This window comes from Barbatula barbatula (genome assembly GCF_947034865.1).
Source record: "Barbatula barbatula genome assembly, chromosome: 6".
Taxonomy (NCBI): domain Eukaryota; kingdom Metazoa; phylum Chordata; class Actinopteri; order Cypriniformes; family Nemacheilidae; genus Barbatula; species Barbatula barbatula.
Window position 1 is genome coordinate 23,998,487 of NC_136765.1, and position 25,095 is coordinate 24,023,581.

At 40.7% G+C, this 25,095-nt stretch overlaps 1 protein-coding gene across 1 annotated transcript in view; it reads right to left on the reverse strand.

Annotated features, from left to right (window-relative positions):
* npas3 (neuronal PAS domain protein 3) overlaps positions 1-24,659 on the reverse strand; it is a gene marked incomplete at its 3' end in the record, with an annotated part of 208,956 nt that extends 184,297 nt beyond the window's left edge. Inside the window, exon 1 of the mRNA XM_079459342.1 lies at positions 24,504-24,659. Coding sequence (XP_079315468.1) covers positions 24,504-24,553 — 50 coding nt within the window. The 5' untranslated portion in view covers positions 24,554-24,659. The remainder of the gene's footprint in view (positions 1-24,503) is intronic.
* Between the last annotated feature and the right edge of the window lie 436 nt (positions 24,660-25,095).

Genomic DNA, 25,095 nt, shown 5'->3' on the forward strand with positions numbered 1-25,095 from the left:
ATAACTATATATAAAGTCAGTGCCAACTTCATATAAAATGTTTTGTTTATTTGATGTTGATGTGCATGTCTTCTTAATACATTTAAATGACATAAATTGCTAGAAGATCTTTTTATATTTAGCATTTCACTGTATTCTGGATTGCTAGGCTAAGATGTTTTCCACGTTTCATGACTACTTCATAAGACATAATAATAAAGAGGAATAAAGTTATTAGATATTAACGCAAAACTATTTAAAACACATTTACATTCTTACAAAAACGTCTGAAGCAAAAAATAAGACTCCAAATTTTGATTTGATGTACAAAAAAACATTAAAGTACATAAAATAACATCAACAACAAATATTGGCAAAGAACGTCTATGCAAAGCGACCGACATCTCTAAAACGGTGCACATCACAAAGCCCTGCCGGAGAACGTTTCTTCAGCAAACGCCGTATTGCGAAAGCCCAAAAGACTTTTAAGAAAACTTTCATTTTGCTCTTTACTTCACCATTCATCTCTTCCTAACATGAATTAGACTCCCTAGAAACAAACTCTGCACGTTCTCATGAAGCACTTCAGTAAAGCTTCGTACGGTGCGTCCCCCATCTCCTTATATGAATACATAAACGCAAGTGATTGTCAGGCAGTACTGACGGTTTTCTCCCCGTGGCCCCTCACGGATCTGAAAGAAGAGAAGAAAAGCTCACACTATTGTTAACCTCTTATCAGGCAGTTGCTAACACTCTAAATTGTTTCCCTCCTTGGCAGAGGTTTGGCAAATACTCCTTTCCTATCCCCTGCACCACTCCATCCATGCATGCCCGAATCCCTCAGAGTTAAACAGGCTGCAGGAACGCGTCCCTGAACGCCGTCTTATATAATTAATCAAACTCTCCGAGAGGATATCGATGCGATGAACATCTAGATTTCTCCAGGCAGAGTTTTGTAGGAATGAAGGTAAAGAAAAGAACGAGAGAAAGATGAGAGTTAGAAAAAAGATGCAGATGGTACACAGGATGTGTGTGCGTTACCGTTCATATAGCAAAGAAAACTTAAAGCAATGGAAACTACAGACTATTTTGTCTTTGTAAAATATATTGTATGTATTTATTTGTAATTTAGTTTCATTACCAGGTTACCCAACGTGTGATGTATTTGGTCCTCGGCAAGAATTTCTATAAGACCTATAATTTACCTTAAAATGCATATTCTTTTATGTCATTTACTTACCACGTAGCGTTGCAAGAAGATAAATGTAAAGAATATCATCTATTTATTTTCATGAATGTAGACTGCCAGTCATTAAATGTCTCCATGTTTAATGAAAGAAAGTCAAACGGAAAGATAACATGAGGGTGAAAAAATACCAACCCGATCTCACGGGATAGTATATTCAATAATATGTTACGAGGTGGCTAATTCTTACTATAAGAATTGTACAAAAATGTACGACTTTTAGAAGAACAGCGATACGGAAACCCCTCCCCTGAACCAAACGTCACTGGCACGAAAGCAAATTGTACTTAAACATATGAACAAGACTCAAACATACGAATACAAATTAACCACGTCGTAAAATAGTTGCGAATTTCAGCAAGATTGTATTCCTGTAGCTCAGGTTCTGAGTTGGATCCCAGGGGATTGCAGATACCTATGTAAAATGTATAGGATAATGCTGTAAGTCGCTTTGGATAAAAACGTCTGCCAAATGCCTTAATGTAAATGTATTGAAAAATACAGAGAGAATATGGTCATCTCGACGAATATGCACAAGGCAGTATGCACTTTTCATACATTTAAAGGGACAATTTCCCAGAAAATAAAAATGTTGTCATTATTCACCCTCGTGTCTCTCCGAACCGGTATAACTTGCATATAAAACACAAAAGAAGATATTTTGAAGAACGTTGATAACAAAACAACACTTTCCGATATTTCTCTCTCTCTCTCGACCGGTGCTGTTATGACAAAACACAACTAATGAAACTGTAAGCATCCCTCTGGTACCGCTCCTCCTCTCCGAGACAGCAAATTAATTTTTCCTGTACTGATTAAAAATTTACCTACCACATCCAGCGAAGCAACAGCAGAATATGCAAATCGCCTCACATTTTATCCACATCAAATGTTCTCGAGATCTACTGTACATTACAGTCGTAAAGCCAGTGTTTTTCCTTTATCAAATACCAGCATCTTTAAGACTTTGCGTATATCAAAAAGCAACATGTACACCTAACCGACCGGTGGATGGCCTTGTAGTGCCAAATCTGGCCGAAAAAATCAGACAGAAGGCTTATCCCACACGCACACACAGACAGCCACCTCTTGTTATTTCTCAGCTTTGACATTTGCAGAATTAAGCGAAGGGGACGGGTTTCTTTAGCATGCGTGCCGTCTTTCATGCAGAGCTGCTATCAATGCTTACAGCATCAGACTGGGCTCACAGCAGCGCTAATGCTGCAACAGACCGCAAGATCTCCAGCTCCGTCTGTTGCACACAGAATAACAAAACACTCTTTACAAAAAAACTAAGTTTAAAAAAACCACGCTTGCATTGACATCAACAGCTTACGTGAGACGACGCAACAGAATATTAAACGGGATGAAAAAGGCTTTTGCAAATAAATAAATAAAGTGTCAACCTTCCAAAAAAGCAAAACCAAAATTATGTTAGGGTGCGGTGTCATTATGAGTGTCATTTCAAGTGCAAAACCTTTATAATGCTTTCAAAAGTCATTCAGACCGCTTACGCTGCACGGCTTGAAGATCCGAGATCCCATTAAAGTACTTCAGAAATTAAATTATGAAACAATGGTTTTTATAGAGGCAAAAAAAACGTGCGACTTCAATCACCTTCCTTTTGAAATCTTGTGGTTGCGCACTAATTAATTCTATTGAAATGAGTCTAATTAAATTGGCCTAATAAGAGGCAGCTGACTGCCATCTCCGAGCACAGACACAAAGCTTGTAATAGTCAGGTTATCTCCGGCGTCCACAGCCGCTCCGACAACGCTAAGCCTTGTAAATACAGGACCCTCTTACACAGGCACCAATATCTGCGGCGGGAACGTTCCCACAGCCTTGTGTGTGCGTGCACATGTAAAAAGGCACGCTTTTTTCAGGTGCACAAGAAGATGAGGAGGATTTTCTTTCTGTTCGAGAACATATTGTTCATTTTGTTTAATTGATGGGGAAAAATACATTTCAAGTCCCTCTTTTAGCACCTTGGTTTTCAAAGCGGGGCCCAATTAAGAGCGCTCAGACAAAAGGAGATTTGGAGTGGAAGAGCTCTTCTCTTCCTCCGCGAACACTTTCCCATGACAGAGCGGGAATGCCTTCGCTCTGGAGTCACGGAGAGGCGGTGTGTGCGATGTTGGTACGGTGAGAGAGAGAGAGAGAGAGAGAGAGAGAGAGAGAGAAAGAGAGAAATGCAATCCTTTGTTCTGCTGGAGCAGAATCGCGCTCTGCGGTCACAGTTTAAACGCTCATCTCTCACAACCGGAGTGTGATGTCAAACGCAGGCCGCTTAAAATTCATGCGGGGTTTGTGCAATGCACTAAATTTAGCATTTCTAAACACAGAATCACAGTCAATTTGTTTCAAATATAATGTAAATTTGAACAAAATTGCAAATGTTGACAGCTGAAAGATAATTTAAGGTGGAATACGTAACTTTTTCCTCTCTATCGCCATCTCTGTTTGAAACATAAAACTGTTTTCCTTAACATGGGATGAAGTCAAATGACGACAAGATTTTGTTTCAAAACTGTACTAGAAAGTTCAAATTCAATGCATTTTTTATTATAAGCTTACAGTTTGTATATGTTTAACCCAAGAATTGTGTAAAAAACAAGTCATGTGATCATTGTTCTTCCAAAAGCTTTTGCTAGTTTCAGTACTCCCATTTACGTCACCGTTATCCGACTGTTTGCTAGCCATGTAAATCATGATAAACAGCCGTTTAAAAAATACCCGTCCCTGATCAAAACACACAACACTCTGTTCCGTCCGGTCTCCATTCATCATGTCGTTCCTGTGAAACGCCACCCGGCTTTGAAACGTGATTTAATGGAGGTGGAATTAACTCCAGCAAAGCAAATATTTGAATGAAACAAATGGCTTAGACAACTGAGAGACATGTGCTTTGAATCATGTTTGAATTATGATAAATTAGATTTCAACTCCAATAAAATCTTACAAGGGAGAATGTGAGCGATGCGACTTGGCTAGTAAATCAGATTTGGAAACGTGTTTGCTGTCGTGTGAGGTTTCGACGGTCGGAAACACACTGGGTCACTGATACAGAGCAGATTCCACACCACCACAGGACACGTTTAAATGTGCCGAAATGTGTTTTCCTGCAAACAAACAAACTTGTGTACTTCTGCTTTATGTACATAATATCTAACAGTTGAATGACCACAAGCACCGAAAATTGGAAATTACAAGATGTTGCAACTCAGTGACTGGGAAGAAAATGCTTTTATTGTTGTGAAGACGGACTCGGAAAGAAAATCTTGTAACATTATTCCAGAGCATTCCGGGATTGTAACAAGGACCATAAATGCCACTTTCTCCTGCGATCTATGGCAGACGGGAGAAGAGAAAACCAAGCTGCCGAATTCCTTTAGTCTGTTAGAGAGCACATAAGAAACATTTACACACAAATGACCCCAAATCCACTACATAATAGAAATTAAATGGCAATCGCGTTTGCAGATCAAATTGAGAAGCGAAAAAATAAAATTACGCAATTATGGAAGCAATTTATTACGGGACATGTTTCTAGATAACGTAGCCAAAGGATAAAAATGCACACAAACAACAAAAATAGAGGCCGAAAGGTTTGAGAAATCCTGCGGCCCGAGTTCCAAGCAACGCTTTCTCTTTCGACCCTCCCGTAAGCGCTCAGACATTTCACAAGAGATAAGACCGTTTGTGTCGAAATAAAAAAATGGAAATGTGTGCCGGCTGGTTGGCCGCGAATGCGGCCGAAAATCAGCCCCTTTTGTCTTTGAATTATGTGAAAAGAGAGCGGCTAACTCGAGGCCTGCCGCCCCCCCATCTGAAAATCGTCTCTTTCTGCCGGAGCTGTTGACCCATTAAGCATATTGTGTACATATGCAAAAGGAAGGCAGGCAGGTGTCCGGAGAGCCCGTGAAAAGAAACACTGCAGCTATGTCACCGTGTCTGACTGGAGATATTGGCGTGATGGTGCGTGTGGGGCGGGGGGTGTATATCAGGAAGGAGGGGGAGGGTCGGTCAGAGCGATTGTCCTCTAGCCGGCACCCTAATGCAGTTCCCCTGAAACGGGCGGCTGATGGACGACTCTCCTCACTCTCGCTTTCTAATCAATTTATTTAGCAGCTAAGATAAATATCCCTCACTGAGGTCAGGGATTAGAGAGCCCTTGTTTGTGCTGTCTGTAAATGTGCCGTTACGGCGAGGGTGGGTGTGTGTTTCTGTAGAGCCGCCTGTTTCTCTGTCCAGGCAGCCTGGGAGTGAAGTCCCAGCTTATGTTTATTTATTCAGCTGATGTCAATACTTTACGCAGTCACTCAGAAAGGAACATCTATGCCGACGCTTGGCAGGGACGAGCGGAGAGGAAATCTGCTTGTCATTGCTGCCGTCTCACGTCCCTAACAAATGCATCACCACACAAGTCAACCACAGGGGAGGACACGCGTTACTCCCACTCAGACACGCGTTACGGACGGTGTCTTTAATGTAGGAATCCTCGACGGTTTTGCAACACATGCCGCTGTTTATTTTGTGTTTACATTTATGCATTTGGCAGATGCTTTTATCCGAAGGGCATTTGCGTTATACATGTTATCACACGCATTCCCTGGGAATCAAATCTGTGCTATAGTGCAACGCTCGATGGTATCAGCTGAGCTACAGGGACACTGTAATAGTTTGAATTCAATTCAACCATAGCTTTATTACTAACCAATAAAAACATATATAGCGTATTACTAGACTAGCATGCTGGCTGAGCGAGAAAAGCTTAAAGGGACAGTACACTCGAAAATGACTATTCTTTCATCATCTTTTCACCCTCAAGTCATTCCAACACAAAAGAAGATATTTCGAAGAACGATGGTAACCATACGACACCGGACCGCCATTGACTTCCATTACTTGGACACAAAAGTCATTTCTCAAAGTAGTTTCTTCTTTAGTATTCCAACCAAGAGTCATATGCATTTAGGGCTGTGACGGTGGCGGTGACAACCGCTATGGTAAAGTGCCACGGCGGAAGTGAACTGCACTATAGTGCACATCACACACTGACAAATATTATAATAAAGTATAATAACATAGGCGTAATTTTCGGGTGGGACATGTCTCCACCACTTTTTGGAAGAAATGCTTGCAGAAAGCGTGTATTGTTTAGAGGCTAAAACTTGTGGAAAACACAGGATGCAACGCTTTCTCACTATCTCACCAACACTCGTAAGTCATATTTGCGAAAGACAGAGAGCCGCTCGGCCGCTTGCTTGTGCATCCGGTGTCAAAGCACAAAAACGCGTAAACCATTGAACAAGTGACATGCAAGAGTAAGTGTAATGCACCACAACAGCCAAGTGACCTTCCCCAAAAGACACTGTGGGAACCGCATACTGTAAGAGTTCGAAATGGGGAGTAGCCTATGGACGGACCGCCCACTAAATATGATAAATATTACCAATTTTTAAAACAAAGTTACGCCACTGTGTGATAATATTGACAGGAAATTTATAGCCTTTAGTTGTGGATGGTTTTATTCTAAAAAATGTATATTAATACAGAAATTATTAGCATATATTTCCATTGACGCATTCGTGTACGGCCTGCTCAGCAAAACCCAGTTTTTTCTGCACGTTCTGCAATGGATCTTGTTGCGAAATGAACAATAATAAACAATCAACACTGGCTATGAACCGCTTGCTAGGTGTCGGAGAGCATCTTCTGAATGAGCATTTAGTGCGGCTGTACGCATCTTCATCTGGAAAATGTCAACATGTTAGCTTTCAATCAGTCAATACCAAAAAGTTACTTTTATAAAGAAATCTGAATAAGCTGAGGTTGGTTTAAACAGTTTGTTTCAAATGGAATTGTTTAGGTCTGTAAGGGTTAATATAACACGACTGACTAAAGTTGTCTCTGCAATAAATGCTTTTTTATTTAATATTTCTGATATCATTTAAGTTTTCATTATTTAATTATGTTTATTTAAATGTTTTATATGATGTAGTGTCCCCTTCCACTGACGGATGTGCGCATTAAACACTGACTATTTTTTATCCTCCTTTATTTCAAAATGTATTTAAATAAGGTCTATATTTATCTTCCACTCGTCATGTGGCTGCAACTCGCAAATATAATTATGTTATTTATAAATGATTTACATAATACTGTATATTTCCCAAACAAAAGTAAAAAAACTGCCACCGTCATAGTCCTAATGCACATTTTGAATGACATGAAGGTACATAAACCATCACCAAAGTTTTATGTCCATGTGAACTTTCCCTTTAAACAAGTCGAGACGCCCTGCTGAAACACCAATCCAAATCTAATGCAGCATCCAAAAGTCAACATATGCTCATGATCCGCTATGCTGTGTCTTAACACGACTACTAAGAAGAAAGCTTCATGCCAATCTGCATACTTCTGCTGTGCACTGTGACATTTACATTTAACTGGAAGGCAAGGCATACATTTTATTCAGTATATGATATAACTCAACATACGCTGATTCTATTACAACGCATTTAAGTAATATTCAGCAATATTATTATCTTCAATAAACACAGTGGATGAGAGACAAAAATTGAAGTTTTCTGTGAGTCTCTTAATATTGAGTATCTGCCGATACCGAGTCCCAATCCGATACGTGTACGTTCCTAGTGCAAGTTGCACATCGCAAGTACATTAAGGTTATTAAAATCAATCTGATGTATATGTTTGACAACTGAATAGCTCTGCAATGTTCTACGACAAAAAACAGCCTGAATGCAAGCGCTTCCCTTATATTATTGAATACAAAACAACAAGCGTACTGAACATCTCTCAGTCAAATATTAATATTTAACAATTCAGTTCCACCTTAAACACCTATCACATGATGTGCACGGAGGCGCTGCCGCAGCCTCTCTTCTAAAGCGTGATAATGTATATACCCCGTCACTGGCGAAGTGCTTTAATAGTCGATAAAAACAATGTCACAGCGTCTCCCTCCTCCAGCTCCGAGGCGAATCATTTGCCGTGCGGTTGAGATTCTCCCCAGCTGGGAGCTGGAGAGTCTTCAACCGTCGGTTTGATTGCACTAGCCTCAGGCATTAGGTTCAATCCAGTGTGTCGCACCTCAGTAGTCTCACACAGACAGCTGAAATCTGGCTCAATTTACCTCAGGGATTTGTTAACTTTCACATACATTTAGCTGTGCAGTTGGCCAGCTCAAATTGATAAACCTGCGGCTCTTACTGTGGTGATTTCAGGAGCGGCGAGACGCAGCAGAGGTACGCTTACCAAAACCAGCGTACCTGCTGACGGCTGACAGTTTCTCTCTCATTTTTCTGCATTTGGACGGGGATGTTTTGCTTAAGAATCGAGTCTTGAAATGTGTTTCAGGAACCTGCTGGAGGGCAGACATACAGTGAGCTAAGTACACCTACACAATATTCATGGACCATTAGATAAAAATGTTTCTTAAAATGAAACATTAAAAATTCAATGACGAAATGCTAATGCTCTCTCATCTGTATGTCGCTTTGAATAAAAGCACTGGCTACACGAATAAATGTAAATAACTGAAACAAAAATGTTAGGTCCGATGTGCTTTTTGGAAGATCTATTGTCAGAAATCCTATATAATAGGCTTAACATAACTATGTTTTCAGAGGTGTATAAAGACCTTACATAATGAAGCGTTATGTTTTTATTACTACCATACACCGCGGGTCCCCTTGCGTGGGAGTCGACATATTGTTTCTACAGTAGCCCTAAAGGGACAAACTGCTCCACAGAGTGCGTTTCCTAAATACGTTTTCTCCTTTGGCAAAGAAACGAAAACGTGACGACACCTTAGTTGTGTGTCAGCCGGCGTAGTGCTTCAAAAGGGAGGGATGGTGTTGAAAATCGCAACCTCAGTGCTAGATAGTGCTAGATTTCGTACACTTGACATTTAAGTCTACGACAGAAAATCCCTAGTGCAGATTTATTCCCTGCTAAATGTAACTGTAAATAACCCAGACAAGCTTTATCAGTCTAAACAATGTACTGTATGTTATTATTGTCTCTCATTTTGACCTCCTAACAATGACAGAAAGAGACATGGTACGACTACAGTCTTTAATCAGAACGCAAAAATATAGCCTGATCCATAGAAATTGTTTAATATTTTACCAGCTAGCTAATTTGTAAGAATTCACACAACGTAAAAATGTACGATTGTTTGCGTCACCGCCGCAAAAGCATCATACTTAAATGTGCATTAGAGCAAATTATGCTTTTGCCAACTGTCAAAGTTCTGCTTCTCGAATTGCCCTCCAGCTACACGACAACAATATCGTTTCTTACTACAGTTCAGCCTACATCTCAAAATCCACCAGGATTTCTCTGAAGCAAAACCACAAGAGGTACAAAAAATAAAAACGGAACAGAAACGCACTGAAGCCCGAGAGAGCCGCTACAGAAAAAGCAGTTATTTAAATGTAAATAAATAGGAACTTTATCTGCTATTCCCACTTAAAGTTTGCCACTTTATCTTCCAAGTCTCTTGGCGTTTCTCTGCAGTCGCTCGGTTCATTACAGCACCTCTGCAGCAGGTCACAGCAAACGCAACACAAACTCACGGTCGCATGCTGTACCTGCCTCCTTGAATTAATGCGCCCGCATCGTATCAGCTCAAGAGCGTTTCCACAAATCATATGTCATTTTCTATGATGCCACAATAGGCTTACGTTTAATTTTCTGCTGCACTTTATCAGTGGCTAGTTCTTTCTCTGTATGCTTCATTGTTTTTGACCTATATCCATAAAGCGGGCCAGATGGATGAGAGGAGAGGATCCATCGCTTGGCCTCTGACAGGCGTCAGATAAACTGACAGCTTCTCCTGCGCTCTGGATCACATTGGCCAGCGGAGAGCACGGAGACGTCACCCAACATCTCCCATAAGAAAGAAAAAAAAAAAAAAAAAGATGACATGTTTCGGCCATCTAAGATTTTTTTAAAGGGATAGTTCACCCAAAAATGTCTTCATCTTCAATTCTGACATCATTTACTCACTCTTGTGTAATGCCATGCCTGTGTAAATTACTTTGTATTGCTGATCACAGAGAAAGATATTTGGAAGAATGTTAGATATTTTCAGTTCAGGGACATCAATGACTACCATAGTAGGACAAATATGATGGTAGTCAAAGATGCCCCAAAACTGTTTGTTTTCCTAATTTCTTCATAATATATTAATATTTTGTGTATAACAGAACATAGTTTTTATTCCTACTATGGTCGTGGATGATGTCCCAGACCTGAAAATTGCTAACATTCTTCCAAAAATGTATACAGGTTTGGAACAACCTGAGTAAATTTCATTTTTGGGTGAACTATTCACAATACTGTTATCAGAATGACAATATATAGCCCAATATTTGGTTGAACCTCGTGACATCGTGCCTAGATCTCATATCACCCAAAAATTCATTTTCACCAAGTATATATTTTACAGTTTCTATGCTGCACTCTTGTTTATACATGGATTGGAATCCAACGCAGGAACCCTGGATATGTTTTTTCTGCACGTCCTTGTTTAATCTAATGCAGTATGAAAGACAGACAGAGAAAGCAAATACACGATGCACATTACTCGGATAAAACACGGCCGGGTCGACATGAAAGACACGCGTACATCACAGTTCAATAAGACGGCGCTCGCCAGCTGAAATAATAAATACAAATGGATGAACCGCAGGAAGATGAGAGGTCGGAGTGGTCTGAAGAAAAAAGGCGGATTTAGAAGACGAACGTGAAGCTGTGAGACAGAAAAAGACGGGAGGAGAGACGGGATGAGCGGGGAGGAGACACGGCAGGTAAAAGCACAGATTGATCGTGCAGCATCACAGATTCATTCTGCAGATTAGAGCGATGAGACAGAGACAATGCAAAATGTCAAAAGATGCTTTGCGTTTACTGATGCCACTAAAGGTAGGAGGAAATTACATCATTGGAGATGACGCTGCGAGGGATTTTCTACATCAGAACGGACTTTTCAATAGAACATAGAGATTCTGTGCTCAATAGTCCGCAGACACCCCGTAATTCCCAAATAGCTGCACTTCTCATTTGACAGATTTCCATGGGGAAATTTAGGCGTGCTGCTGTCTTCAAAAAAGCAAATTCTAGCCTGTCTCTCTTCTATCTATCATAAGATGGCAGAATGGGTAAAAATCAGCTTGAAACACAATAATTTGAAGCCACAAAGGCCCGAAAACTCACTCCAAGGTCTGTGTTTAAAGCTCTCCGTCAGCAAAGCTGTGATTAACACAAGCAGAGCAGTAAAGCCTCAGAGATCCGGTCATCTAGAAACAAAATCTGTACTCCTTTATGTAAGGATCCCATCAAATCACAGTTGTTCTAAAGCATCAATAATATAAAAGTAAGAAGAAACAAGGCGGGCACAGAAATTGTAACCGATGGGATAGCCAATGGCAATTGTAACTTTATTTTTGACTTTGAATTGTTTTTATTATTATATGTATTATTAATATAACATAACAGACATGAAAAATACTGGAGCATACTTTATTTACCATAGTAGACCCTAGACACCGTGATAAGTATTAAAGTATATTACAGTACAGTTTTTCAATTCATTATAATCAATATTACAATATATCAATATGTACAGTTGCAAAAATGTACTTTAACACTACAGTTACCATTGTAAATACTAAAGCAAATACAAAGCAAGTTTCTTGAGGGAACAGACAATATTATAAATGTATTATAATGTTTTTGATTCAAAATTTAATCAAACGAGACATTAAAACGTAACTTTCTATTATTGCTGATACAGATTATTAAGTAAATGTAAACATAAAGAGTAAAGTATGATGCTAAAATACGTCTGCTCATGGCCACTAGCAACAAGCCCTCTCTCTCTCTCTCTCTCTCTCTCTCTCTCTCTCTCCATCTCGCACGCCCTCTGCCCTTCCTTTCTACATTCAAGTCGTCTCTTTTCCTCTCAAAGACCTCTCACTGCGGCCGTGTCCAAGCCCTCAGCTCTTTCCATCCGCTCTTTCATGTCTCTGCTCGCAGCCGGTCCATTTCATGTCACGGCCACGTAATTACTGATTTGTTTGGAGAGAGGAGGAACGGACGGATGGATTTCATTTAAGGAAAAAAGACACGAGGATTAAAACGAAATGTAAACATTAAAATTACAGAGGGAAACGAGGGAGAGATTTTCACATTTTTCCTGAATCAATATCATTGCTTTGACAGCGCACTGAGCTGGTGTGAATTGAATGTGTCTGAACAGATCGCTGAAGCTTTGAGCACAAGCCAGCCGGGGACAGACCTCAGAGCGAACAACACTTAAAGCTTTCAGTGGCAGCCAAAGCAGAGAAACACAGAGATAGACCCAGCAAAAAGAGAATGTGCCAGAAAAAAGAGGGAAATGGACTTCTGGAGGCAATGGACGCTGATGAATTGGGACGGGACAAACAGGAAATGTCCGCCGCTTTACTGTAACATAAAATTGAGAAAAATGCACATATAGCTTACTTTGAGAACGCAAAATGCAATTCTCTAACTAAGAAAGTTGCACTCTAAGTCATAGTGATAAGCCCGACCCAACTGCCCGTGTTCCTGATGAAGGTAGAGGAGCACTTTTATATTGTATCTCCTCTCATCACCCACATTCATCTTGTTCAGACCACTTGCTCCAATCCATAAAACAGGCATTAATATGAAGCTATCATCCGGCTAAGAATTTTCATTTTAACTGACAAGGTGCCCCATTCATCATCGCTGGCGTCTCTATGTTCTCTCTGACTGCCGGTGAGCAGGAGAGATACAGCTGAGGCGCTGCCCAGAGACCAAAAATCAGGCTAAGCCGCTTCACTGCAGGCCTACAGAGAACAGACGCCGTCTGGAACCTGCTGTGGCAATTCACAAATCCACATTCACCTGCATTCCTTCAAAGAACAGTCGTCTGTGTGGGTATTTTTGACATTTAAGGTGGAAAAGAAAAGTTAAGCATCTAGGGAGTTGGCATCTTCATATACAGTATATATTATTTTCTCTTATGTTAGTTAATTAAGTGAAATCACAATAGCAACTGACTATAGACTTAAAGTCCCCTTGAACTGGAAGTTACTTTACGTGAAATGGAATTTCAAATGAGAAAAATAGTGGGCGTGGCTTGAGTGAATGTATAAAACAGCCTTGGCATTTTTAAATAGACCTGGCAGCAGACTGAATGGGAGGAGTTAACGTATGCCCCGCCCAGGCCGTCTAACATACGTCATTTAAGATGGATAGTCACTACAGGACGGTAGGGCATTTTGAGATTTTAATTGATGAGGGCGCACAAATTTTAAAAAGAGAATGATCCACAGTGATAAACTATTTACAATAAACCCTGCAATAATTCATGAAAAAATTGGCATCGTAATGTTTTATTTCTCTGGGACTTTAAGACGCCGTATGTCAACAACGCTGCCATACTGGGAAGGGCATGACTGGTCTTCTTTAACACATAAATGAATGGGGGCCTATTTTCTGGAAAAAAGCACCATTTACATTTCGAAACAGATTTCAACGGTTTACGGTGTGTGGAATTCAAAATATCCTGTTTCTATTTCATAACTAACAAGAGATATTCTGAAAACTTGTCAAGCATAGAAAGCATTAGAAATTTTAATGTTTGTGCTTTTCTAGAAAAAAAGGCACCCCCCCATCTACTTGCGTATGCGTTTGCGGATCAGTATTGCCATTTCCAATATGGCGGCGCCATTGAACAACAGTTCAAATGGCTCAAAATGTAGCTGATGAACTATCGACAAGACGCCCACTGTAAATAAATAAATTGGGGAGGAATGCAACACTCAATATGGCAGATTTTAGCGCAATCTAAGCTTTGTAAATCACAGTTTTACTACAGCTCGAGTCAGGTTTAATTATTGATTAGAAATATTCCATTTAATCTTCATTTTGCCAGCGATTTTAAAATATCTGCTTGTTGCTTTCCTATAACGTAAATAGTTGCCCGAAGTCATTGCAAACATGTCCGCCGAGTGGCACGACTTCCATAAATGGACTTTGCTTTACACAAACCTTCCCTATAGCACCCCTTGTGACAATGCTGAGAATTGAACTAGAACTAGAAAATGAACTAGGGAGAGAGCATTTCACAGTACTACATTAAAACAAATCTTGTTTTCATAATTTGTACAATCCAAAAGACGCCCCAAGTGTTATTAAACAGCCGAGCAATGGAAAATCCGTCTCCCCTACTATCCTTCGAGGACGTGAGTTACTTTCCTTCAATGAAGTGGGACTTAATTCCAACAGACAGCCTCTTTCCACACAGCAAATACGCAACGGAAAGGCTATTACTGTATTTGTCAGAGAGCTCATTAATGAATTCACATCAGAGGGAAGGACAATGTATGCACGCGCGAGGGTTAAAGCGCACACAAAGTTAGTCGGAGGAATACAAAACGCTCTAAACGTCTGAAAACTATCGCAACAGAACATTAGCGCGAGCAGAAGGCCATGGGGGAGAGAGCGGATCCATTTTAATGAGCATCACAACTTTACAAAAATGTTCTCTGTTTCCATTCCTGACAATTTTGGCAATTTCATAGTAAACAGGCATAGAGCAATATCCTCTGACAGCTTCGCCTTGATATGGTAAACAGCCTCGGCTTTGAAGTCAAGCGCCAGATTATACAATTCAAAAGTGAGATTTTTAAGATTATTCTCGGTGTAACTAACGACGCGGCTCACAGAAAAATAAATACGCTGACATTTGCGACACAAAAAATTATTTACAAGCCATCAGGGAGAGAGAGGAGGCGAAACGATTCCCCCCTCGTTTGGCAAAATGACTGGGGCATGGCTGGGCTATGATATTGCTAAAATATTTATGATGAATACAGGGCACGTATGCCAGCGGAATCGCGGGACTTCCTGTGGAATGTGTCTGGGCGCACACTGCGTGCCAGCCTTCACAATAAACCCCCCTTCCTCTTCGCGCTCACCCAGAAACCCCCCCTGCGCACAACAGATGCTGCGTTCATCTGGGGTGCAACACAGTAACGGTCCAAATATTGACACACAGCTCCGTCCCCCACTGATTTCTTTTAACTCTTCTCCATGTGGCGGTGGCGCATCGCTCTGCGCTGAGCTGCGGAGGCAAAAGACTGTGGAAAACTTATAGGAGACGTTTCTATCACAAATCTAAAACTATTGAAGTTTAAAAGGAGTCATTTTAAAAAATGCAAACAAAAAAGAATTAAATTATTTGTAAATGGAGCATTTGTGACATATTTCTGATTGAAGTGCCTTAGTGAAAATTACGCTTGTTTTGGAGTAACAATGTAAGCTGGCATTTATGAAACATAAAAAGCTTGTAAAAAGTGGCTCTTGCAATATGGCTAGTTGCAATAACACAACATAAATATTTGTAGCATCCTGTGACCGCACATCCTCTCCTCACAGACGCTGCCAATAGGAGTTCATTAATTTCTTGAGGCACCACAGCAATTCGGATGTCCACGTGCTTTAAAGAACGCTCTGTGGGGATTTCATCGACGGGTTTGAGTAGGAACTGAAAGGGTAAATCATGACTGTTGGGCAAGAGTCACACAGACAGAGAGAGACAGAGAGAGAGAGAGAGTTCAGAGGAAGAGACGCTCCACACACATACAGTGCCAGAGGCCCCCTCCATCCTGGCCTGGAGCACAGTTTCCATCTCTCTCTCTCTCTTTTTCAGACCACAGGCCGAGCAAGTCCAACACTTACACCATCCGAACTGCCAATACAGCAGTGCTTGTCATCTTCATATTAAACTATTTGGGGCTGAAAGACTTCTGTAACGGTTTTCAATGGGTTTCTTTTATTAAATCTTTGAGAAGCATTTATTTACTCTGCAAAGAATGTATGCATTGGATAAAACAACGCCAAAAAGCGGAGAAAATCTCCTTTTTGGTGCTTTAGTTCATTCCAACCTTTCTACAAACGTGACCTCAAAACATTCACCTCACGCCCGCTCAACCATTGACGCTTTTCTGTCTCAGAAGTGTTTCTTATTTCTGTTCTCGGAGAGCGACTCAGATCTATGTTAAGATCTCATTAACGCCATCAGAATATGTAATGTTTGTGTAATGTGTAATATGTAAATGCAACAATACACCACCCTGTAAAATGTCTCTTATTTGTTATTCCCATTCTGTACAAAAGTATTTCATATTTAAATTGTCTTTATGTTGAATGTGTGTCCTAGATGCTTCCAACTCCATAGAAAAGTCCTTGTGTGTGCAAGCACGAAAGCAATAAAGCTCTTCTGATTCTGATATGGTGAGAAAAGATTCATTTCAGCTGTCGGGAGCTCTAAAAACCATAAAATGGTTTACTGATAACAGCCATGCCTCAAAACATCAAGACACAAACTGGATGACAGTAAAGACCATTTACAATGTAAACATACAGATGTAAACTGACTTTGGCTTCAAATGTGATTTTTGTGGTCCTTTAAAACACTCACTGTGGGCATGGGAGAAGATTCCCCTTCATGTACTGGTCGCCAAAGGACTCGCAATAAACTAACATTAACAACTCCAAACTAAATTTCCACCCCAGACGAATAAACAGACTGAAGAATTGGATTGTTTTCTTTCGCCGTGTGACAGAGTTTATCTCTCGGTATTATAGCAAATTGAAGCGTTTAGTGCTGGATTCAAGACCAGAATATAAGTGACAGGCTTCCAGCCTTCCAGAAAACTCTGCATCTCAGCATTTTCAAATCACGTTATTGCTTACAAAGCAATACTGCGTTTTTCCCCCTTTTTCCCAAAAGTCTTTAGAGTGTATTTAAATGAGAGATTTAGTTAATGAGTTTGGGCAAAGTGTGGAACAGTCTTTTAAGAATTATCATTCTCATTAATTTTCAGAATTACCCACTGTGTTGTGATAGCTGTCATGGACTTTAGAGTTCAATTAACTAAATACTGAAACCCTATATATATAATATACGAGCATGTGCGTCTGCGAGTCGCGTGCGTGCGTGACCTTACCTCCGCATGCATACGTATGCGTGCATTTCATTCTACTGTGCAAACGGCTAATATGCACATGAAAGTTTCTGCGAACAGCTTTTTCGTAAGAACTAAGCATAACACAATTCCATGTAGCCAAACTGTCTCCAAATCCTTTAAATATAAAATTCAAGTGCATAATATATACAGGTGCTATAAATCAGTTTCAAAGAGACAAGACATAAAAAATAAACAGCATTCGGCGAATTCAGCGATGATGTCATCTCTAGGAGCAAACATTCCTTTTGGACCTGAGGAGAGTGTCCACATCGCACCCATAAGCGTTTCATTATGCCTGTATCTGTCCGCCGTTCTGGTGAAGCAGGAACAATTAACCCGGCCTTCAGCGTGATTGATATAGGCTTAGCTTTCAATTTGTTCCACTACACAGATCATGAAATTCGCAATGTGCCCATCCTTATTGACCTAGACTTTCAAACACACGGGGCTACAATGAGATGAAAAGAATTGGAAAGAAGGGAGCCGTGCAGCCATGAAATAACACGGGAGGGGGAAAAACTTGATGTGACCTCACGAAACCTCGACTAGTTCAAGAACACTTTCTTCAAAGTTGTTTTCCGTTCGGGTAAAAAGTGTCCTGTATGTTTCTGGTGTTTGAGTAATGTCTGAAAGACACACAAGTACTCTCCAGGTGTGGAAATACACGGTTAGGTCGTGAACATTCTATTGCTGTTGCTGAAATCAAGCTTTCAATTCTGCTGCCCTGAGCTTAGTTTGTTTATGAAAAGGAAACAAAATTGCTTACAAATACAGTACACATTTAAAAAAAAGGGTACTTAAAATGTTCTTTACAGCAATGCCATAGAAGAACCATTTCTGTCAGGACCCCTGTCGCCAAATATTTAAACCATAGCAATATTTAAAGCGGTCATATGACACGGCTAAAACGAATATTATCGGTTGTTTTAGATTAAATGAAATGTGTTTACACGAGGGTATTTTTCACATACCGTGCATGTTTGTATCTCCTCTTTGCTCCGCCTCTCCGAAACGTGCAGATTGTTTTTAGAAGGTCATCGCTCTGAAAAGCGAGGTGTGCTATGATTGGCCAGTTAACCAGTGCGTAGTGATTGGTCTTAAACTACAAACGTGTGACGAAAATATTACAGGTTAAAAAGCAATTGTACTGACACGTACGCCCTCCTTACTTGCGTATACATTTGGGCGGTCCAAGTCAAATCCTTCCACGAACTGACGTAGATTTGTGGGGGTGTGGTCACACGAGGCGTTTCAGGCAGGTCTGTGTGAGCATTTCGCTTCTAGATAGAACGCATCTTTTGTGCCGACACTTAAATTTTTGCAATTTTCATGTCCGATACATGAGCAACTTTTTACACACAGAAGACACAGAAAAACGACTTTAAGGTTGAAGGAATTCATGGACAGAGCGGGAACGCAGCAATACATGTCCCCCCACCTAGGGAACCGAACAGTTCATGATGCGTAACAAGATTAAATTAAAATGATCCAACAGATACAGGCAGATATTGAGGAGATGGGGATGCAGGTTGGTTTTTAGTGCGAAACGATTAAACAGTTGATAAGGAGCAAAGAAAGGCGACTAAAATAGGACTTCTTGTATGTGTTGATTGACTATTGGTTAACGTTAGTAAGCTGCACCTGATGTGACCGTCTGATGCGAGCTAGCCTAACGTGACCTGCCAGAACTGACACTACTCTTGATCTTTGGTTTCACAACGGACCCTTCAGTCTAAAGTTCTTTAAAATAAACATACATTTCTTAACTTTTCATAATCTGAAGAATTGTTTTACCTTTTATGAAATAGAAAGTGAAGATCGTGAAGGACCTTTATTTTTAAGAGTGTATAGAGTCATGTGGGCATATTTGTAGAGTATTTGCTTTCAATAATCAAAATATGAAGTGTATGGTATAAAATAAACAAAGCAATAAACTTTTAAGGTAATTATTTGATCAAAACGGTCTGTGAAAACCCGGCTAAAGTCATTGTTTGTATTAAAACCATTTACGTATAAAACCATCCTACATAAAGGAAAAAATATATATAACCTTGATTCAAGCCATGTCAAAAATTTAAATCACAGTGAGATAAATGATAGAAAACAAACTTTGATGCTGATTATCTCTAGATTTTGAGACTTTTAACTATGCAACAGTTTTTAAAGCATTTTTAATCCATCACTTTGGACATTACTTTTGGCCACAGGCAAAAAGCGTGTGTGTTTACTGTAGGGGATGGTCATTGTGCCGCATCAATAAGCAATTTGACCTTTTCCCACAGTGAGCGAAACTACGTTAGTCTTCATCTGCCAGGACTCTGAGCTAATTTTAGCCTTTTCCCTTTCGAAAGAAATACAGCGACTCACTTACAGGCAACACGTAGCACTCTGTCCCAGGCAGATATATTATCAATTCAAAACTTGGGCTTTGGTACGTGTACGTACGGGAAGAGGCAGGAGGCTGAGAAGTGCCTGACACAGCGTCCCGTGGTGCTGCTTTAGATGAGTGTAGCCAGTGATAAGCCTGGGAAAAGCATGACACAAAAGCGCTCAGTAAATCCCCGCGCAGAGGGCTTCTTTAGGTGACGACATGCGTAAGGAATGCTATAGAGAAAATACCTCTTTTGTGAGGCGTGGTGATGGGGGCTTACCTCCGTTTACGGCCAAATCAACGCTATGACGTTTGGTTATTAAAGTGACAGGTGGGTTATCAAGCATACGCGACGCTAACTTTGTTTATCGGGGATCTGCAGCGGGTATCACAAAGAGGCGCGAGGACGGTTTGTGCCGAGTTAATCATGTGGAATCTTCAAGCTCCTGTTCTGCAAAACTGAGATAATCGATTGGAATTTCATACGCAAAACTTAATAGCTTAATGAATCTTAATAAAGGGGAAAATATCAAAGGACATTACAATTTCTTATTTTTTATTTTACGAACATGAAACAACTTTCAAACACATTTAACTTCCATAACTTGACATGTCTGAGTGAAACTGAATGTTCAGAAGGAAATAGCCTAATGTTCAGTACACTTAAAGTGAAAGTTCACCCAAAGATGACAATTCTGTCACCATGTACTCTTCTTAAAACCTGCATGACTTTCTTTCCTCTGTTGATCCCAAAAGATGATATTTTGAAATGTTGGTAATCACACAATGGCACTTCTATACACTTCTAGGACATAAAACCAATGCAATTCAATGGGTACAGCCATTATTCGGTTACCAACATTCTTCAAAATATGTTCCTTTGTGTTCTGCTGCAAAAGAAAAAGTCATACAGGTTTGAAATGACAAGAGGGTTAGTAAATGATGACATGTTTGAGTGAACGTTCGCTTTAATTTCATCGAGAGTTAATATTACTTCATTTTTTTCCACTTGTGGTCTAAAATTATATTTCTGAGAAAAACAACATAGAAATTAAACAAAAAATCCTAGAAATTGCTACAAATAAAAAGTATAAAAATGTTTTATCTTCAGCTGACGCCATCAACCCTTCCTACTTCTTATGTCCTCCCTTCTGGCATTTGATATATAAACCACTTTTAGCATCCAAAAACTAAAATCCTGCCCCACTTTTACTCTTTGTAAAAGATCCAGATTCATTTTTAAATACGTCACATTGTGGAAGTTTCACTAAGAAGCGACAGACATCAAGAGATAAAGAAAAAGTTTCATAAACACCGAAAATGGAGAGCTCGAACTGCTATATTTTGAAAGAATAAAACAATTCATTGACGTCCAAATTTGCCAAAGACAAATTTGTATATTCACATATTTATATCCATAAGTCATTCACCAATAATCTAAATTTAACTGTTTGCATAGAATGTGGACACAAGATGTGCTGTAGAGTTTGTTATGGCGTCAGAAGTGCTGCTACAACACTGGGGGTGGTGGCGGGAGTAAAGGGCAAATCTTGCTGCTAGCATTAGATGATCGTACCGCAGCCAAATCAAAGCAGCAGATGGGAGGCAAGCAGGCAGAACATCTGTCTTCAGAGCCAAATACTAAACGAAGGTCTTAAAACCGCTGCGGACATCAAACCCCATCCAATCGTAGCCGCAAACCATAACAAAACGTGTGACGTTTGGAACACTTGAATGCCTAAAGCAAAAAAATAAAACTACATACTGAACCTCCTATAGTCCTTGTGTTGCGTGACACGACGTCATCCTCTAAAACCATGAGTAAACTACGCAAGGTAAAACAAACATGCTTAATACGTTCATCTGCTGGAACACGGATTTGAGATTCATATACATTTTGGGGCATCTCTGTTCTGTGTCAGGTCTCTGCTTGATGTTCGTTGTACAATTTGGGCCCTAAAGCTCTTACTGAATTTATCAACCTTCATTTATATAATTTGTCACTTCATGACCTACAAAAGATTGACGGATGCTTCCATCATGCAACAGTATAAACAGAGAGAGTTGTATACATCACAAAAGCTGCAAAAAAAGGCTTTCACACCGTGAGGCGTGCAGTAATGCGGCCAGGCTGCACGATTACCTTTGCGGGATGCATCTTCATGTCTTTCTCTGCTCTGACCTTCAGAATAACAGAGACGAGTGGCGGATGGCGAGAGCCGCAGTAATCACTGCACAACACGCCGAGCCGCAGCCACAGATGGGGGCTGGAAATCCCTCTTAATTGTGATAAATACACATCAGAATTGCTTATTTGCCTCCGAAGCACGCCGCGTTCGACGCTGGCAAATCAACGGGTGGATTTTCTGCATCCTTTTGTGTGATGGTATAGCACAGCTTGGGCCGTCTGTCTTTCCAGCATTCTGAGAATATCAAGGTTTTGGCTCGAGCGTAAACATGAGAGCATCCTCCGCACGTCACATCGTGATTCTGAAACAAAAATCGCACTTGCTGCACGCTGACACTCTTGAGCTTTTCGGTTTAGCGAGACGTAATCTGGAACAACGTTGAAACTATTATTCGTAATAATCACACATCAAAGGATTATAGTAATGAATAGCTTCACGCCGGAATGTGATTTCAATAGCCAGAGCAATACCGCAATGGGAAAAAAGAAACAAATGGGTCGTTTTTGGAGAAAGACCGCTTGACATGCTACTGTATACACCATGCATAACTATTTATGTTTTTTACTTAGACTTATTATATTACTGGACATGCAGATTATGCTACTTTAATGCGAATTGTTTAAAAAATGAATACGTCACACAGCACAATCTCAAATGCTGGTCAAAGCCAAACAAAATTTGATTAAAAACAAAAGCAATAGTGAGCAGTTCCCTAATGCATTCATAATCATTCAAAAATCTTCAAAAATAATGGAGGCTGTATGTGTCCATTACTAACTGTACCCATATACAGGACATCTTACAGGACCTGTTGATATACCAATTAAAGATATAAGACAACATGAAAACCACATGATAACAAAGCCAATACTTGCATCTAATGATGCATCTAACAAAAAAAGGTATCTCACATTTCTCCAGCTCCAATGTACAGAGCCACAGCAGCACTGCACCAGAGGAGAGGAAATGGAACAATTTAGCACCTTTGTTTGCTCTCAGCGAGGGGGGAACACATTGCTTTCTACAACACAAAGCCAACTTTGTGTTTAGCGTTGTGTATATATCCATGCCAACCAATCTCTCTCTCGCTCTTCAATTCTCGTCCAAGTCCTTTGGAGTTGCTCAGTCCAAGTGCACAATCCTCCGATCCCAACACTTACTACAACAGGCACAGGTGCCTGTAAACAGCACTGCATTAAAAAATAAACCCCCGAGCTTTTCCCCAAGAATTTCAGCTTCCGTATTATTCGGTTCGACTCTCAAGTGGAGCCAAATACTGAATCGAGGTGCAATTTAGCCCTTCAGAATGCTGGTCGGAAACAGGTGATAAAGGCAGGCGCTCGTGCACCGGCTATGAAGTTTCCCCCTTCAAAATTAATTCCATCTTCAAGATTCCTATCTCGGCGATATGCTCGGAATGGCACACAAATACGCTCCCGCCAGAAAGATTACTGCAGACTGACTTAGCATAAACATCTCCTGCTGTTATGACTTGCAGGGGGCTGAATATAATTCTAACGTTGTGGCCTATTTAGAGGTGCGTGCATTAGTGTAATCTGCACGATTTTAGTGATTTATAAAACAATAACGCTCGATGAGAGATTTTGTCAAGCCTGCCTAATGACAAGCATTCACAGTCCGGTCAGGCACACGATTTCCCAGAGTCGCACGCTTACAGTATATGAAGCAGGCCGTGTTTACATTGTAAAATGTCAGGGGCTCTACGTCTGATATTTTGTACACACACTGCAGGTGAATTATTGCGTGCGGTTTAACATTAGTTCAACAAGCTGTATGCTTTACACAGTGCGGTGTAAATCAGTGCTGCCTAATTGAATGTTTCTGAGAGCTTGTCAGAAGAAAATCTCAGCTTTGTTAGCTTATTTTGAAAGGTTCACACATAAAACGAAACAAACACATTCTATAACACCCTGCCCGGGATTTAACAGGCACTCAAATGCACGTGCAAAGAACATGCTGGGTGCAGTAAAGAAAATAGCATGCATCTGACTAGTGCATTTAACATATTACAACAATTTCTAGGAACCAAACATGATTTCATAACAGCAGATGAATTTAGTGCACTGTCTGTCAACTAAGCGTAACTGCACGCGCATATAAAAAAATACGTGCACCTGTAAACACTCTCGTGCGACCGTTTCAGGTAAATAGATCAACGGATCACTTCGGTCATTTCACACCTGCAGATGGATCAGAATGAAGTGAAGCTTGTGATCGTACACACACATTAAACTTCATCAAAGCGCTGTCTGGTGCACAACAGTAAACTGTGTGTTTTACACCAGCTGGCCTAAAGCCGCGAAATCGAACGCGGAGCGGATACAAACAGATACACTGTTGCAACATTATCACGTTCAAAAATTCACGAATTTCCCGCGAAGCCCGTCCACAGATGCTGCACAACGCTGGTCGCCTTCAGTCTACGGTCATGTCCTCTGCAAACACACACACACATCATAACAAACACACACACTCACGCCTTCTCTCGGCGTCTATACCTGTTACCCAACCCCTCGAACCCACTCCTGCGCAAAGGGTAAAGTTTGCACATCACGGTCCAAAAAAGCACAGCGGTTTACGCCGCGTTGTTTCCACAGATACAGAACAAACCAAGCGTTTACCGTTCTCGTCTTGAAGGGTCTTGCTGAATGCTAGGCTTGGTGGGCGCCATCTTCCTGCAATTATTTGATTTCTTACTTTTCTCCCTCAGATATCAAGCGACGTGCAGCTGACGGCGGAACCGGGTGGATTTAAAGAACGCCATCGGTTTCACCGGCTCGCTCGTGCCCGTGTCTCCGTGCTTTCACACGCCTGCAGACGGGAGCGAAGACGCGCCGACACTGAGCTCCAAAGGCATGCCAAGAAAAGTGAGTGGAGACCCGGGGAGGTTTGTGCGATCCGGCGGCTGTCCACACACACGCGGGGTTTCCTCGGGGTGAATCGGGACACAAATCAGTGTGCCAGAGGGGCATTTGCGTCGAGAAGTGCCCCTCGAACACAGCCCCCTTTTCTCGCAATGTTTGTCCGCATTTTCCAGCTTTCTTTTTCTGCCTCGCTCTCCCTCTCTCTCCGGCGCAACAACGCCACTCAGTTGTAGTTGGAAATAGTTTATTCGTTGGGGATATACAGGTTGTTTCTAACGCGTGAAAGGAAAGATTTGCACTTTTATTGACTGAAAGTGCATCACTCGTCTTTATGTGTGATCGTTTGTTT